We start from the raw sequence: 18256 nt of genomic DNA on the forward strand, positions 1-18256 counted from the left end.
TCAAATTTAAAATTAATGCCTTCTAAATAAAATCATAGCTTACTAGATTTTAAATTTAACTTTTCCTAAGATACGCCTGTACCTGTACGCCTACATAAAGGGGGTCTCGAGTTACATTTAAATGAATCCGTTTTATAATGGCTAAAAGAAAAATAGAAATATACACAGATGTGTACACTGAAAAAGATTTTGATTACATGCTCAATAGTTCTAAGGAAAATATTATTTGTAAGTTATATTTTGGAAAAATAGTATTAGAACTAGATGTCTAAAGAAATGTTTTGATGGAATGAAAAAAGGAATGAACAATCAACTTATTAACTCGAGGAATCGAATAATGTTTACACCCGGTACTAGTGATGGCACTTTCGGACATAAAAAACTCATATTTCTAACGTGCCAAATTAAATGGGAGCGCGAGTATTACAGGATCTTCATTTGCCCTCAGGTGCACAAATATATTGCAGTTATTTCGGTTATTGCACAGCACTTGATCATCTTTTCTTGAAAATAAAATTAGATTGGAGTGACGGACAAGCTGTTCTGTTAAGAGTACGTAAAATATTTAAAAAATATATAATATAGTAGCAAGAGTTTGCTACCATTGGATTGTTTTGTAGGATAAAATTTTATATAAATTAAATCATAATGTTTCCATTGCTTTTCACTATTTAGACATGATATTTAGTTGTACCTTGTTGTGAATGTTTTAATTAATTAATGGTATAAATTATTCATGATTGCAATGACTATATTACAATGGAACAGAGTTATCTAGTCTGTCTCAGCTTGCAACAGATTATAAACAATTGTATTCTAAGAAATGTTAGCAGGAGCGGCCACCCTGCTCTTTTTTCATTTCGCAAGTCAGCATTTGTGATTAGATACTCTTAACCCATAACATCGTTATACTTTGTAGCGATATTTGTAACTGGATAGGTAAAAACCTGCCATTTATACGTTATATTAATGTCTAGGTACATAGTCGTACTCATATTTTTTCAAAATATCACTATCTTGTTCAGTAAGAAAGTAATTTTTAAGGTATAATAATACCGACCGGATATTCCACTAGATAGGTTATAGCCGTGTTATTTTGTGTCTATTTGATTTTATCCATTTGGACGCTGTCGCCATCATTGTCGTAGTATTTAGCGTATCTATAGAGCTCAGTGCATGATACAGACAAGTTAAACATTAGCTTAATTATTGCTGCAATTGAAACAAATGTTTCGACGGTTTTTAAGTTCAGTTTATTCCACTATCGAAACATAATCTGAATATTACTCGATAAAACTTTTTATTACAGGTCGCGGCCGATGAAATCGATTCTCTTGAAAGATTTAGGGGTCAAAGTGAACCTGTATTTTTATTCATTCTGGTTTGTTATAGTTTTAGCTTCTAAAATGTTGCACAGTAAAATTAGAATTTTACCTATCCTATTACGAAAATATTTTGCTATTGTTTATATTCGAGGTGAATCAATACCTCCTTTAATCTTTCAGAATAGAAGAGTCATAAATGTATTTCGCGGTGTTGATTATGTTACGTTTGGAGAAGTCGCGAAGAAGGAAATCGAATACTTTAAGCAAATTAAAGAGGGTTGCCATATTGAAAGACAAACGTACGCCATAGATGAAGCAACACCTGATGAAATTGTAGGTACTTATTTTAATGTAGTAAAATGGTTATAATTTCAAGAATACTTTTATATCAATAACCTTATGCCGATAAGTCTATTACCATTAGGAATGGTTGAACGCCCGTAAAACGGAAAAAGAGGAACTAGTAGCGAACGCGTTAGCTTTAAAGGCCTCACGTCAAGAAGCCCGTAAAAAGCATCGTGCCGAACTGATGGTGCCTCACTTACGACACCTCAACTTCGTGCTGTACTGGCCCCATACAAAACATGCTCATCCTGAACTCTACGAGCGTTGGGATCCACACAGTTGAGTCAAAACAATACTTTGTAACACTTCCTAAACTAGAAATGGGTGCCGAAAATGAGCCACGAGTACCTCAAACTTAAATTAATACGATGCTTGGTCACTTTTCAAATCAAGATAATGAGCTTGTGGCGCTTCTTTTACGTCATATCAACTTCCTTATAAACTAATCCTACACTACACCCATATTTCTTTCCAATCCTATGAGTAATGGGCACCTCAAACTTAAAGACAATGGGTCATAAGGTGCCTCATATGAACCACATTTCTGCAGTTCAAATTGACGACTTATTTTATTGGGTACTTGGCAGATATAATAATGGTGGGTCGGGAGGAGATACAGCTGACGAGGGAGATGGCCGAGGACGTGTTGTACGCTGGCGATGCACCTATCAACGAAGCGTCCATGTATGAACTGCTGTCAGCACCTGCATTGGCTATTTGTTTTAGAATATTGGATACTGAGAGAAATTTTGTTGGTAATAAATACTTAACAGATTAATTAAAAGTATGAATAGATGGTGATATATCACGACAGCTCCATGTCCAAGATTGAGTGGAGGTGGTGTGGGACGTAAGTATTAAAGAGTTTTTGTGGGAGCCCAAGACTTACTATGGGTTTCTGCGCCACTCTTGTTACTGCCGTTCTCAGAGTTTGATAACTCTTACTTGACGACTGCGGTTGATAATTAAACCAAAAGATATACATGTAAAATGATTTACTAAGATTTTATCTTTTCTTAAAGAACTGATAAGAAAGATTCTCTACGAAGAAATACCTCCTTTAGATGAATCTAAGCCAATATCTGATCAACCTCCGCAGAAAACGGCTTTCGATTTGTATAAATCTTATAGTCTGACCAAGGAAGAGATATTAGAGACACGTCGAGAAGAAAGAGATAAGAGAAAGGTAAAAAATATGTTAATCTCTGATTTACTTACTCTCTTACTGTCTCTGAAAAAACTGAAGAACTTACTAAGGAATGGCTGATTCCACGTGAGTGGCGCGTTGTCGGTTTAGTTGGTCAGTAAGCCAGTACAACACAATTTGTTCTTGCTTGTTTCTATATTAATATTATAATTAAAATCAAAATTCAACTTTACTGCTCCTGTTTTAAGGCACAGGCTAGAGAAAGCCGCGCTCGACGTTTATCTGAGATGCAGCGAATGGCGCGCCAAGCTATAGAATATACTATTGAGGCTAGGCGTATGGAGAGAGAGGCAAAGAAAATTGAAATACTCAAAGCTGGCGTATGTACGATAATATTGTTAGTGGTAGTGGTAGGAGGGATGTTACAAAAGGGCTTTTAAATATTACAGGTAGTGTCTCGGACACTAGTTCGTTATGCATGATACAGACGTCCACCCTAGATGCCGCCTCAGGTTATACTGACCATTACCAACAACGAATTCATGCTACCCAACATTGACCATGCAGTGATAGATTTACTATCTTCCCTCAATCAATATGGCCACAACGCAACGCTATGCAATGTTAATATTTTGTATTACGTTTTTCTAGAAACCAGTATTTGAAAAAAAAAAAAATGTATGTCTTAATTCGAAATCTCTACCTATCTATCTACCACAAAAATCTTCTAATTTTTTTTTAATTTACAGAATCTTAAAGCGCTTGAAGATTTCGAACGAAGTACATTGGATATAGAAGTGGATATTGTAATACCTGAGGTATTTTTGGGTTATTTTCATCATCAGCACCGTAGCAAGGGTCTCAATTATCTAGTTTTTATATTACCTTTTATAAATATTTTCAACATACAACATTTTGCGTGATTTCAACACTCCAAATATAAGGTCAAATTATAACTAAGTCATATTTACTTATCGCAGTGGTCTAATGCTTTAAATAAAAATCAAAACTGCAACTGGTATTAAAGATGGTTTCTATTAACCTAATTAATCAAATATAAGGCTGAGTTTCATCTTATAGGCATTATCCGATGAAGAATTGGAAGCAAGTAGCGAGGAAGAAAACGATGAAGAATATTTTCCACCGGCTGGTCTTCTAATACCAGGTTTCTACGCTCCGCCCAATGAGATTGCTAAAGTCAATGGCTTGGCAGTATTATTTCCGAAAGTAAGTTGTATGTACGAAATTTATGGGTAATCGAATAGTATTGCACTGGGTAATAACCAGCAAAGAATAGAGCGAGCGAAGTATTCATGAGGTTTAGGTTTAGGCAAGAAATAATAGTTTATTTGTCGCAGATTGTTCTGGAAAGTGTAACCCCTCAACCAGAGTTTCTCCCGCCGCACGTGTTAGTTTTGCTTGACATGACGAAGAGGTACAAAGCTGTGGAGATATTGGCTAAGCACAAGTCCGCTGTTATACATGTAAATTACATTTCTTTAGTGGTAGCCACTGATTTCTATAAATAAATAGACGATTGCTTGGGAATGCCAGCTTTTGCTTCGTTCCGATTTAAAGCCTAATGATGTTACGTGACAAATACACTACGAACTGCAACCATCAGCGCTAAAATCACTTAAATCAAATAAGCACAAAATACTACGTCTTATAGCCAGTCCAATTATAGACTTCAGCAGTAGTAACAAACAAAATAAATAAACAAGGAAAATCTGAAAAGTACTCGTGGATTTAACAGACTAGTTAGATTTAGAATATTATATAAGTGCATTAAGTAAACCTCTTTTGATTTGTAGTTTTTCATTAGCACACGCTTAAGTTCTTCTTGCCTTTACCTATGGCATGAATTGGTTTTCAGATGGGGATATTTCAGTTGAACGATCCACTCTTTTCTAATAACTTACACGTTGCATACAGTATAAAGCAGTTTGAATCTCTTCAATTAAACACTAATTTGTAAGTATTTGTGTCTCTTCTCAATGCAACTTGATTACACTGCGGTTACATATCAGTAAAATTACTTATAGTAGAATAAGCTCGATTAAGTCATACTGATGATGTGAATACATAGAACATGAGTTGTGTTTTTCTTCGCAATTGTTGTCTCAATGTTTACCTCACACTAAGTTAGTCATGTATAACTCAACTAAAATTCATGACTTGCAGATTAGCTCACGATTCACATGTGTGAAAAAGATCAGAGAACCGGCTCGCAGCTCAGATAAATTTGTACCTGTATAGAGTTGTGATTTACATCGAGCTGTGAACTGCGACTAGGCAGCTCGTGGCTCGTCGGCTTACTTAGTTATAATAAATATATCGCGATTAGCAGTGAACTGACATTTTATTTGTTGAGCCGCAGCTCCACGGTTCAAGTCTATGTGAATTAAACTCTTGAACCGATTCAGTGCTGACTTACACACGTCTACACTAAGTTTGATCATAAAGAGCTATGTTTGACTTTGACCATTTCATATAAATTAATATCAGAACTAAATGACTTGCAGAGACAACATGAAACTAGCAGTGATGTTATCGGTACAAATCGACCTGCCTCTCTTAGGCCTGATGGACCTAAGTCCGTGTTATGTAAGCCGCGACGCGACCGCGGGGGAGGCCGATTGCGCAGCCATCTTTCCTGTAGACTACGGCGACGATTACCCAGAATTTGAAGACTTCGATTTGCCTTAAAGTTTTTTTAACTTACAACAAATACAGCAATATACTTTTTTTATGCTGCAGCCGCTAATAGCCGCTAAGTTTTGATCTCACTTAGTAGCCAGGGTCGTTGGCTAGCCGCTAAGTTGAAACAGGTGCTTACATTTTATTCTTAGTAAATTTTGTTTTTTATAGCCATCACTCCACATCAGGTGAGTTTTTTTTAATTAAACAAAAATTAAACATGATTTTATGGAATAATAACAATTGCTCACAGAGAGCCTGATCTTCCTAAATAAAATTTAGCTTGTCTATATCATATTAGTTCGTAGGGTTGAAAATAAAACACAAATTATTTTGGTTTATTTTATTACACAATGATATACAAGAAGATTTGAAATACAATTGCTTAGAACGAACAAGAAGTATTAATGTTAAACACTGGAAATTATCTTAATTAGATTGACACAAAAAAGTTAATTAAGCCATGTTAGCTCGTGTGTCATTCAGTTTGTCCGCCTCCTGGAGAACTGAACGCCAAATGTATTTTCTCAAATAAGAAGTTTGTTCTCGAACAGCTTCTAATATTTTTTGACTGGTCAGTAAAAGTCTTTCATCCATTATCATATGCTCGTCGTGTCCTTCATTCTTGGATCTTCGGTAAAAGTTTTCGGGGCTCAGAATGTTGCAAGGTATACCATTCAAAGTATTTTCTTCCATTGGAGAATTTATTACAGCTGGATGCATTTTCGAAAAACCGTTATTGTAATCAGCCAGTACACTTCCCAACCAATGGCATGACAAATTATTTCCGTCGATATAAACTGTGAGATCGGTTTTGTGATTGAGCCAAGCTTTACTTTCCAGACTGTTCATCTGATTATACCTAAGGGAAAGGTATTTGAGGTACTTCAGATCGAGTAAAACCGCTGAGTCGAGTGAAGTAATTTGGTTGTACGATAGGTCGAGATTTACCAGAGATGTCAGTCCACGGAACACCCCGTGATTGATATTTTTCAATTTATTGTGAGATAATCTTAAAGTATGCAAATGTTGAACACAATAAAATGACGATGGGTTGATAGTTTCAATCTTATTTGAGCTTAAATCTAGATTAGTGAGAGTGACAGGCAATTGTAACGACTTTTCATTTAAAACAGTAATAAAGTTCTTGCTCATGTCAAGCTTCAGGAGAGTGCGATGATATTTTAACTTTATCTGCGATGGATCAGTGATTTTATTCGAACGTAGAACCAATTCAATAAGGCCTTCTGCTTCTCTAGGTGCTATTATAAACGTGTATAAATTGTTGTTCGACAAATCTAATATTCCTCCTTCGGCATGGAAATTAATGTGGAAATTTACCACTTCTTGTATATCATTTTGGGTAAAATTTAAGGATTTTAATTTATTGGCATAAATAAGGCTTTTAGTAGGAAGATTTTCAAAACGATTGTTAGATAAATCTAGATTCTGTAAGTTTTTCATGTGCAAAAATGTTTGGAAATCTAATCTACTTATGAAATTGCCGCTTATATTGAGGAATTTAACGTTTGATAAATGTTCACTATTGACTAAGAAAGTGATCAAATTGTTGTTTGAAACATCTAGAGAAATCAAATTCATAACATACTGGAAGGCATTGTATTCAATGATGCTTATATTATTATTAGACAAATCAATTTGGGTTGAAACATCTACTACTTCTTTATTTATCTTAAGCTTATTTTCTTCGAAAGTAGCATTTCTAATAATCGTTAAGCGATTTCCTGAATATGTCATTCTGCAAATTGCATGACCCTCGAAATGATCCCAATGTCTATAAAATAGTTTCGGAAAGAATTCTATGTCGTTATTTGATAAATCTATTGTCTCTAAATGGTATATTGTTTTGTCAATTGTTGCTTCATCTATCTTTGTAATATCGTTGTCATTGAGGAATAAATGTTTCAAATTTAAAAGTTTCTTATTTATAGCACCATTTAAATATTTTATATTATTATCATTAAGTCTAAGTATCCGAAGACTTGTCAGGTTATTGAAAGGTTCTTCATTTAGGTCTTCAATTAAATTATTCGATAGATCTAGTTCTACTAGACTGATAAGTTCTTGAAATACGAAACCGGTTACTTCTCTGATTTCATTGTAAGAGAGGTAAAGTTTTTTCAATCTATTTGAATCCGCGAAAACGAACAAATCATCGATTTCCGATAATCGATTGTGTGATAAGTCGAGGACATTTAAACGGCTTAAGTATTGAAATGGTCGACCATAAATTTGTTTCATATCCAAGTTAGTGAGCTGTAAATATCTTAGCTTTAACGTGTATTCTAAGAATGAAAGATTTGTCTGTGGCCAAGATCCGAACACCGTTAGTGAAGTTATGCTTATAAGAAATTCTGTGTCGGTTATATCTACATGAAAGTTTTGGTCGACGTTTTTAAGAGTGAGGTCGACTATGACATCGTTATTGATAGAACCTTGACACTCCTGGTCGAGTATAGCGCCTTTGATTGTGTTGTAGCATTTCATTTGATATGTGCAATAACCAAGCCGGTGGACATCCTCCTTGGGGCAGCTGCTGGCAGCTAGCGAAGCTGACAGCAACAAGAGCAGGTACTTCACAACTGTAAAGTAGAAAAGAAAACACAGTTTTGATTGCAGTTTAGTTTGAGGGATGATCGTTGATTTTCAAAGAACGGTTGACCATTGTAATGACTTCTTTTTTCTTTTTTTAATAATTAAGTACTAGCTGGCGCCCGAGACTCAATTGCGATTAATTAAGTTTTAAATAAAAAGAAACATAGCCTATGTGTTCTTATAGATTATTTATTGTTTTACATCTATGCTAAATTTCAACGAGATTCATATAGCTGTTTTGGAGTTACCTTTTAACGAAAATCCATGCATCCAAACATTCGCATTTATGATATTAGTAAGATTAAAACCATTCCAATAAAACAACAAAAGTTGGAACAGTCTTACCAAGGGTTTCTGACACTAAATTCACCGTAAAAAATATTTTTTTATCTCTGTTTTGTTAAAGATAATGACAGGGATAACGATATGATTTATACATAGATATTGGCCTCAGAAATCAACGGTTGGTCTTTTACATGGTTTAAGTTTTAAACGTGAGAATTAATAAATTGTTATGGACACGCTTACCAAGAAACATGCTTGATCCGATTACGGAACACCTTCCAATGAAATCTGAAAAGAAATATATAAAAAACAATAAGCATTAGATATAGTAATCTTGTTGGACATAAACAGTAGTTGTATATTTTTCGAATCTGTATCTAGCAGTGGGTTATTCCTTATATTTGAAAACAGCCTGATACCGAGAGTTGTCGGAAAAAAACATTGTCACCTGTGTATGATAGACACGCTTTAAAAGGTTATGTTTAATAAAAATGGTTGTCGAATTATTTTAATTGAATTATAATCAAATGAAACTTGCGTGCATTTTGAAAATACAAGAAATAATATTGTTATCTAGATATATTTAATGAACTGCGTAAAATTATTAGTATTAAAATATACATATGAAGCAAATTCAATAGTATTAGATGGACGCCATTTTTTCACCTTCAAATAACTTTAATTCTAATTTGAATTAATATCGTAACAATTTAAATTAATAAAAACAATTGATTAAGTCTGTTGCAAATAATTCTACTTACTTTTAATAAACCTCCATGAGAGACACTAGTTAAAGAAGTGACGCACGATGAAAAAGTGCGGTCAGGTTGGGTGTAAAGTTCGAAGCTCGGATTTTGCTGACTTTACATAAAAGGAACACCGTGTTTATGACAAAGAATATGTGATCACAGATATCAACATCAATTTATCTATACCTTTTTTTATAAGGTGGCAAATGAGCAAATGGCCAGAATTCGCTGAGTGAAGCAACCGTTGCCCATAGTTACCCGCAATTGCAGATGGGTTGCTTACCTTTAATCGACTTAGGAGGGAACGTACAGGAACAGAATGTTTCCCCTTCTTATGCGTCCCCTCCTCCGTTGAATGCACTTTCCCTTCCATTCTATTCCCATATTTTCTAAAATTAGGAAGAAGATTAAAATTAGGTTTTCGGCACCACACTCATTAGATGAAACCGGTCGAGCTCGCCAACTTTCACTGCGAAACATTGATTCAAACACAAATTTTCATCTCAGTTGTTAGAAACAATGTGAGAGACGATAATATATGGTTTTGTGTGATAGTTTTGGTACTGGAAATCCACCAAAAACCGAAATCAACGCTCATATGGTTCATGGTCCGGGCGAATTGACAAATCCTTAAGTTAATGATATTAAACTAAAATAATATATTACACATAATCTTATTTTTCTTACACTAATCGCCCATTGTTCGAAAATCGATTTTTTTAATTTTTGAGTACGAATTAAATATTTTTTTCCTGAACTCTTTGACAAATAGTTTAATTTGAATGTGTGGATCTATATTTATTATCTTCATTTGCATGTGTGCATCTAAATTCTTGGAGTGTAACATACCAGGTAGCTAGCACTACGAAATCTTAGTAAGCATAGTATTGTTTCGCACGATTCCCAAACTGTGCATCAAACTTAAAATAATTGAAGTTTTTGATGAAACAATTTAATTTCATGGATTTTGTGTCGGTGTAAAATATGATAAAGTACTGCAGGCCTTCATTCGAATTCATACCTTAGATAAAATAATCATCATCATCAGCCTGCTATACGTCCCAACTGAAGGGCTCCGAGCCTACCCTAAGTTAGGGGTGACTAGGCCTTAGTTATCCACGCTGCTATCCAAACATTATATATTAAAACACAGAAATCGAAGTCAAACAACACTAATCTTACTTCTTACTATTTTACATAAATTATAAAATATATCCTGCTCTCCTTTTAACCACCTCCCAATCGGGCAAAAGTAGTTTGGGAACTGTTGAACTGATGTTTACGCTTGACACAGTGAAAACAGATCCCGTCACTTTGTAACGCGCTCCATTGTTTTAAATAATACGTGACTAATGTGTCCGCAACGGTCAAGTTATGCATTGCAGTTATTTACTTACATTTATCTTAATCGTAATAATATTATTAATGTGAAAGTTTGTCGTGCCGCAGGCCTAATTATAGTCCTCTTTCCTTTCCAACATTTTTTTATAAGAAAACGATGGGAAGGAAAGGTGAATTTGGTGAAGAAGACGACGCATAGGGACAGAAAACATATTGGTTCTGTGCATTCCCATCTTCCGTTGATTAAAGGGTTGGCAACGCATCTATAATTGTAAATGTCTATGGGCAGCGGTCGCGTCCCTATTTCGTCAGCTTATAACATAATAAAATACAATGGATGGATGCATTAAAAACACGTTACGTGATAAACCAGGTCTCTACAGATTGGCTGATTGGTTCCAGATTAAATTTGGAATAGACCTAGATTGTTTGTAATAGTCTTCTCAACATTTTCTGAATTCAAAGACGCAAAGATTAACTGTTAGTTTTTGATACCAAATTTCTATATAAAACATACCGTCATCCCTGTCATTATCTCTTAACAAAACATAGATAACAATGTTTTAAACGGGGATTTGGTCTCAGAAACCCCCGATAACATCTTGAATTCAATGAAATGGGGGATTATTTACTAATTTATATATTATTCATTGACAACAGTATACAAAAGAAGTTATAATAAAAAAGTTAATAAGCCCAACTATTACGGTTCACTGCTGCCCAATACTGCATTATTAAAAATACATATTATATGTTACAATTAGTTACTTGTACAAGTACATGACCAAATGCAAGTAAAACTGCAAATCAGAGGAATTCACACTTCTAACAATACTACATATAAACATTATCGCACAAAAACGCGAAGCAGTATGGTACTACAAAGTGTTGCGGAAATTTTTCTCCAAAACTGGGCAATTTTTATTATACTTGGGTTCGCGATAATGGGGACAAAATATATAGAATCAAAGCAAATACAAAGAAATCAAACTGTAAAGGATTCCAATTTTAATCCATTGCAGTAGACGAGATTAAGCTTGGAGGAGTTTTAATCTATTTTCTCTAAAAGAAAGAAATACGATCTGCTTGGATCGGAAGATTAAGTAACATTAGATTAATAATATTTTTGTGGAAAAATAAATTATTATTTATTTTTCCACACAAAGATAATACCACACATTATTATGTGTGGTATTATCTTTAATATATAAGATTATACTTTGCAGTTATTTTAATTAATACTTTCTATGGGAGGTAATAAATATCAGAATGGCAACACTATTCAGGGGAAGTCCCCGATAGTGTTTGAACAGTAATCAGTGGGTCATGTGTCAGTATCCGGTAGTACTATCAAGTTACAATAGTGTGGTCTTTTAATAGATTTGATAACTTTCGTTAAAAATTATTTTTGTTTTATTTTTAAAATATTTCTAACTCTGAAACATTTCCTTGTTCGAATCATATTTTTTTATTCTTTACAGTACATGCAAGCTTAATTCCAAATGTATAAGTAATGGCCTTCTGTCGATAAAAATGTTGTGATCATTTAACTTTAAAAAGAGATAACCAGCTTATTTCAGTTTAGAAGTGTGTTGTCTTTGTCACACGTTACAATGCAACTCTTGTATTGACAAAATATTGTTCTCCGTCTCGCATTCGAAAATCTCAATAAAAATATCATTTAAAGAACGAATATCAGAATGACATGATTCACTATAATATCTAGCAGCACTGTGAGACTATCTAATCTAAGTTCAAGACCACTATAGATAATATAAGCTGGAGAGGACGCTACATGGAAAGAACAGCTTTTGATTCGTTCCGATTTAAAAGCCTTATTGTCAGCTTACTCTATCTCTATTATTAATTTGAGTTTCCAACACCGATACAAACTATACTGTCAGGGCCGTAATGGTCAACATCAAATAGGCACAAAATGCTACGGCTTGTAGCCTGTCTATAGGTCTATACATCAGTGAGGCCAAAGTACAAACACTACAATACGCATAAAACTTCTTATATTATATGTCGCTTCATAAGAGGCGCACGTGTTTTTTAGAAATTGTCTTCTGTGGAGTGTAGGTAAATTACTTTAACATTTTTTTAAATATACGTTGTAATATTTTATTGTAGATATGAAAAATATGCATTTACGTAAGATTTTGACTTATTACAGATGCTTGATAGTTGATTGAAAATTATAAATATGAGAGTTAATATAAGATCGCTTTTATGTAAGTATCTTTTAGTGTTGTATTTATTTTACAAGTTGCTGTTTTTAATCATTTTTATGACAAGTTTCTTCATGTTTGGATAACAATCTATTCAGCGTTTGTTTCTTTTAAAATTCTGTATAGTGTTTTGTATGAAAAAATAATCTGTTTTTTTTTCAGGGATTGTTTTAATCGTACCTGTTTGTTCGATGAAAACATCAAAGAAATTAACAACCGGATGTTTTTATAAATATGATTATAATACTTGTGAAATTTATATCGATTGCATAGACAGTGTAAATACATATGAAATAAACTATGACGCCTTATATATACAATGTAGTCAATTTTATACTTCTATAGCTTTTAGAAGAACGGATTTTGGTGATATGGATACTATTTCATGGATAAACAATGATAATAAACGAATTGTTTCACTCGATTTAAGTCATAACCAATTCAAATATATGCCTACGTTGGATCTTATGCCAAATTTGAAAAAATTAAACATGTCCCACAATATTTTAAATGTTGCCAAACTATCGAACGAAGTAAATTATAAATTACATATAATTGATTTTTCGTACAATAAAATTATGCAAATAGAATTAAATGCCGAATCCAATATTTATACGGATTTAAAAATATTGGATTTGTCTCATAATTTCATTGATGTTGTACCTGATGGAATATTTAATTCATTTCAACGTTTAGAACATTTAAATTTATCATACAACCATCTAATGGACTTAAATTCTATGAGTTTTAAAGGAGTTGGAAATTTGCAAACCTTAGATCTTGGTTATAATCATATTATAGATATAAATTCGGCATTTTTGGAGCTTGTAGAATTGCAAGAATTGTCACTAAGCAATAACCTAATTGATCGTGTTTTAAGTAGAGATTTTCTAAATTTACGTAATGTAATCAAACTAGATTTGAGTTATAATGATATATCGTACATTGAAAATGGTACATTTAATAATATGACCTTGTTAAATTATTTAGATTTAAGTGAGAACGCTTTAGATAATATTGATAAAAATTGGTTTGTTTATACAATTAATTTAAATACCATTTATCTGTCTGGTAATAGTTTGAAAAAAATTCCATATAAATTATTTGAAGGAAAAAACATTACAAACATATTGTTAAATAGAAATATTATAGAAGGAAGCTTATCTAGTGAAATGTTTAGCGGACTTAACGGTGTTGTCAAATTTGAAATTTCGAATCAAAATTTGAATTGTATTGAAGATTTTGCTTTTTATGGTTTAGATAGACTAGAAATATTATTGTTAAATAATAATAATATACAAAATGTATCCAAGAATTCTTTCAAGTTACTCAAGAATATAAAACTAATAGATCTTTCTTACAACCATCTTAGAGATTTTGAATTTGACAAAAGTGACCTTTTGAATTTACGATCAATTTCATTGAAAAATAATCTGATTTCAAATCTAGATGAAAATTGTTTTCATGGTTTAGAACAACTCCAAGTTTTAGATATATCAGATAACTATATCACAGAATTACGAATTAACACGTTTAAGAAGTTAAATATGTTGGTCAAACTTTCCATTTCAATATCGTTCTCGTCAATATTATCAAGTGCATTCAATGAGCGAACAATTTTAAAATATATTGATGCCTCTTTTTCAGAGATGCCTCTGGTAAGCAATTACTCGTTTAATAATATGAAAAGTTTGACATCGATAAATATGTCTCATAGTGAGATTGAAGTAATTGAATATAATTCTTTCAGTGCCACTACCGATATAATAGAGATCGATTTGTCATTTAACAAGCTTACATATTTTGTAGTAAATTCTACAGATTTACTAAAGTTAAGTACACTTAAGTTAAATAATAATAATTTGTCGGAAATCTCATACGATACATTCAGAGGTTTTCGGGATTTACTTTATATAAATTTATCTTACAACAATTTGTCAACAATTTCTGACGACACATTTAGTGATTTAATTAACTTGAGATTTTTAGATTTATCCTGTAATACTTTTTATAAAACCTTTGATTTTCTTGGACCTCTAAATAATTTAAAATATTTAAATATATCAGGAGAAGGATCCGATATTTTATCTCGTAATGTTAGTTTTGCGTCTTTGAAAAAAAATCGTATCACAGAATTAGTTATATCTAAAGCAAGAATTCAAAATCCAAATAATCTGTACATCAGCAATTTAAAAAGTTTGAATATTCTAATATTAAGTCACAATATTATTAGGTATATCAAAAAAGAATTGCTAACTAAAGTCTATCGCATACGAGAAGTTGATTTAAGCTACAATGAAATAGAATATATTCAACCTGGTGCATTTCAAAATAATGTACATTTGAAAATATTAAATGTATCTCACAATTATCTCACCAATTTTAAATATGGAACATTCCATGGTCTCATAAGGTTAAACGTTTTAGATTTGCATAAGAATCGTATCGATCGCTATCAAAAGGAAATATTTAACGAAGCGGAAAATTTAAATATTTTAATATTGGATAAAAATAGAATTTCTCATATTAATTATGCTGATTTTACTAAAACATCTTTATTAAAATTGAGCATTGGCAATAATTTTATACCTTGTAAAGAAATATCCGCATTAGTTATATCTAATACAGTTGAGGTAGTAAGTGAAAATACAGATGCAGATGAAGAAAACATAAATGGAATAAATTGTAGAAGTATCTAGAATTATGAAATTATCAATTATAGTTAAGTATTTTGCGACATTATATAAATAATAAGTTTCATGTTATTCGTCATGTATTTCGTATTAATGTGTGACTATTTTACTTAGCGTAAGAAAACTGTAATTTTATATTTGATCTAATACAAATTATTACGGTGGCTCGTAGGAAAAAAAGGAACAAACCACACAATTTTATAATTTACAATTTTATGCTATTTTTATGATAAAACTGTAAAGTTTTGCTGAAAGTTTCGAAAAAACTAATTTTTTGACCATTGACCTTGTATGAAAAAAAATTCAATACAGGGGAAAGATGGCTAACTTTCCAATTTTGTTTTATATATTTTGAACGATTTCACCCATTTTCAGCTTGTTATAAATATAGCTTCACTTTAATTTTTTGGTTTAATTTGACCGGATTAAGTAGATTTCATATTTTATTCTAGTAACTAACATTAATCGCCATGTAGTGCTTGTTAAGATGGATGTGGAGAGTTAGGAGAATGAATAAAACTAATAATAATTATTAATTGTGATTATATTGTTAGTAAAACTTGTCTCTTTTGGATTAAATATAAAAGGCATGACGTAGAAACAGAAAAGTAGCAACAATTCAGTGTTTTTAAATTTTTCAACCGGACGGTACTTAAGTGTGTACTTTATTTTCATTCCGGTTGAAATCTTTTTGTTTAATGTGAATGAAATTTCGCTAAAACGACATTTTACTGGCCATGACGTTTTTATTTTTCATTTTAAAAAATATATACGCTTCAATCTTATGTTTTTTTTTCTTTTATTATGGAATTTCGGTCAATGACTCGAAATGGTTACTAGAATTTATTGTATGAAGTCGAGGTACAAAATTGTAATTAAGTGAAATTTTAATAAATCAGTAAAAAGTAACTGAGATCTGATGAAATAATTAACATGAGTGCTTATAATAAATCTCAAAATTTAAAGAAAAAAACAAGCTAAAGAGCTTACCAACACTTAAAACAAAAAAAACTTGAGAGGTGTCAAGGGACACCCGGATGGAACGAAGTTCCTTTCTATTAATTAGTGAAGGAACCAACGTTTATTCTATGAATAAAAAACTTAAGTCTTCACAAGAAGTACATTTTATTTCTATAAATTTTCGTTATATATTGTCACGTCGTTGCCATGGTGAAGTAGCGCTCATTCGTCGTTAACATACTTACTATAGCAAAAAGTGTCGTGACAACTTTTCGTAAGACTTTTTTCCGTCTAGCCCCCTTTCACAACGCGCGATAAGGAACTTCGTTCCAAAACATGAAGTTGTTTGTTAATCATACATACTTTTTATTGCTCCAATGTTTTTAAAATAATGAGATACCGCGTGCTGTAACAACCGAGTTCACAAATAAAATCATTTTTAACTGAACTTATAATTTTCTTTATCTGTCATTGCTTTAAATTACCTTGGGTCAATGTCCTCTTCCACAGACTAAGTAACAGAAAGTGCAATATTAAGTGAAATTATCATTTTCTTGAAATGTATTCAAGTTGTTTATTTTGCACAGAGTAACAAGATGTCTGTTTGTTCATCTTAATTAGAATTTCAGACATGTTCAGAAACTTCTGTTTCGGCATTAAGTTGGTACGCCCGTCATGATTGTGTGTACTAAAGAAAAGAGTTTTATTTTCAAACGTTCATGTCGTAATCGATTTTAAGGAGATTTAAGACTCAATAATCGATAAATAAAATCGATTCGATGATTATCCACTTGTCATAGTACGGAGTTCAAAAATAGATGGAACACTTTATAAAATATGGTTCAGTTTTTTAAATTTACTATTGCAATCCTTATGCCGGTTAGATCTAGTTAGGCTTTAGTTTTTAGACTTTAGGTAATAAAAATAGATAATTAATATATAAAAAGTTCAACTATTTTTTAAAATACCGCGTTAATAAAAATGCAATTATTAATATGTTTTTTATTTTTAAAATAAATCCAATTAAAGTTCAAGTAAACTATGAAAAATTTACCATATATAAAAATTATTATAGAATAACTGAGATATATATCAGATTGTAGACTTACTTGAAAATTATTCTAAGAAAACCATCCTTTCCATTTTCCAAGCTGACAACGTTAAGCCTCGAATATATTGCAAATTTTTCAAGATGCAACGCGGCTTATGGTTGTTCAAAGATTTACTCCATTTTGTTTTACCTCTTGCTATAATAAATTACCAAGGAAAATATTAAATTGTACAGAAGAGTAATGAAAAGCGTTAGTGGTGCAGTTGTTTAATTTATGTAATCTGCACGTCCTGGGTTCGATCTCCGCCATGTAGAATATGATTTTCAATCAGTAACCGGGAAGTGGATAAAATTAAATTTTCTAGCTTTGATAACTAACATTAAGACAAGTTAAACTAAATAAAAATAGATATGGTATTATGTAATATAGAAACCTTTACAACTGGAACCAGTTTAGCTTTATAATTGCTTTGGTGTTTGATTAACCAAATTGTGTCATATTTGGATTTGAGTTCATAAATGTGACTTGATTGTGAACAGTACGACATCGCATGTGGATTCGTTGACGAATTCCGGCAGCAGTCAACTGTCAATCAGAGTAACAGCATCGTAGAAGTCAAAACCAGGATGTAATGAGTAATAGGAAATGACATATTTGTTATCGACTCTATTTTTGAATATTGCTTGAATTTTTGTTACAATTTAAAATAAATTTTATTAACTACTTCTCTGAACAAACATTACTAAGGCTAAAGAACTAACAGAAAGTACTATAACATATAAAAATGATAGTAATTATAAGAGGTGATGCCG

At 32.0% G+C, this 18256-nt stretch overlaps 2 protein-coding genes and 1 long non-coding RNA gene across 3 annotated transcripts; 2 read left to right on the plus strand and 1 right to left on the minus strand.

Moving 5' to 3' along the window:
• Window positions 1–132: 132 nt before the first annotated feature.
• Window positions 133–5673, plus strand: LOC106715854 (thioredoxin domain-containing protein 3 homolog). Its single transcript, XM_045681583.1, has 13 exons — window positions 133–228; window positions 449–552; window positions 1310–1381; window positions 1506–1658; window positions 1750–1948; window positions 2258–2425; window positions 2693–2856; window positions 3066–3197; window positions 3567–3635; window positions 3898–4044; window positions 4176–4301; window positions 4694–4791; window positions 5343–5673. Exons 1-13 carry the CDS (start codon window positions 138–140, stop codon window positions 5524–5526), a joined length of 1707 nt encoding a protein of 568 aa, XP_045537539.1. The 5' UTR covers window positions 133–137; the 3' UTR covers window positions 5527–5673.
• A 186-nt stretch (window positions 5674–5859) lies between these two features.
• LOC106715855 (leucine-rich repeat-containing G-protein coupled receptor 4-like) lies at window positions 5860–9270 on the minus strand. Its single transcript, XM_014509216.2, has 3 exons — window positions 9180–9270; window positions 8662–8706; window positions 5860–8120 (listed from the first exon to the last, which is right to left on the minus strand). The coding sequence occupies exons 2-3, from the start codon at window positions 8669–8671 to the stop codon at window positions 5974–5976; spliced, it is 2157 nt and encodes a 718-aa protein (XP_014364702.2). The 5' UTR covers window positions 8672–8706; window positions 9180–9270; the 3' UTR covers window positions 5860–5973.
• A 3236-nt stretch (window positions 9271–12506) lies between these two features.
• LOC123721820 lies at window positions 12507–13334 on the plus strand. Its single transcript, XR_006756314.1, has 3 exons — window positions 12507–12590; window positions 12685–12742; window positions 12902–13334. It is a non-coding gene; the product is annotated as an uncharacterized LOC123721820 (long non-coding RNA).
• The last annotated feature ends 4922 nt before the right edge of the window (window positions 13335–18256 follow it).

This window comes from Papilio machaon, chromosome 16, assembly GCF_912999745.1.
Source record: "Papilio machaon chromosome 16, ilPapMach1.1, whole genome shotgun sequence".
In the NCBI taxonomy this organism is placed as follows: Eukaryota; Metazoa; Arthropoda; class Insecta; order Lepidoptera; family Papilionidae; genus Papilio; species Papilio machaon.

Coding starts and splice junctions, on each gene's coding strand:
- LOC106715854 (XM_045681583.1), top strand. CDS start 138: ATGGCTAAAAGAAAAATAGAAATATACACAGATGTGTACACTGAAAAA. Junction 229..448: donor TTCTAAGGAAAATATTATTT/GTAAGTTATATT, acceptor ATTTGCCCTCAG/GTGCACAAATATATTGCAGT. Junction 4,792..5,342: donor CTTCAATTAAACACTAATTT/GTAAGTATTTGT, acceptor AATGACTTGCAG/AGACAACATGAAACTAGCAG.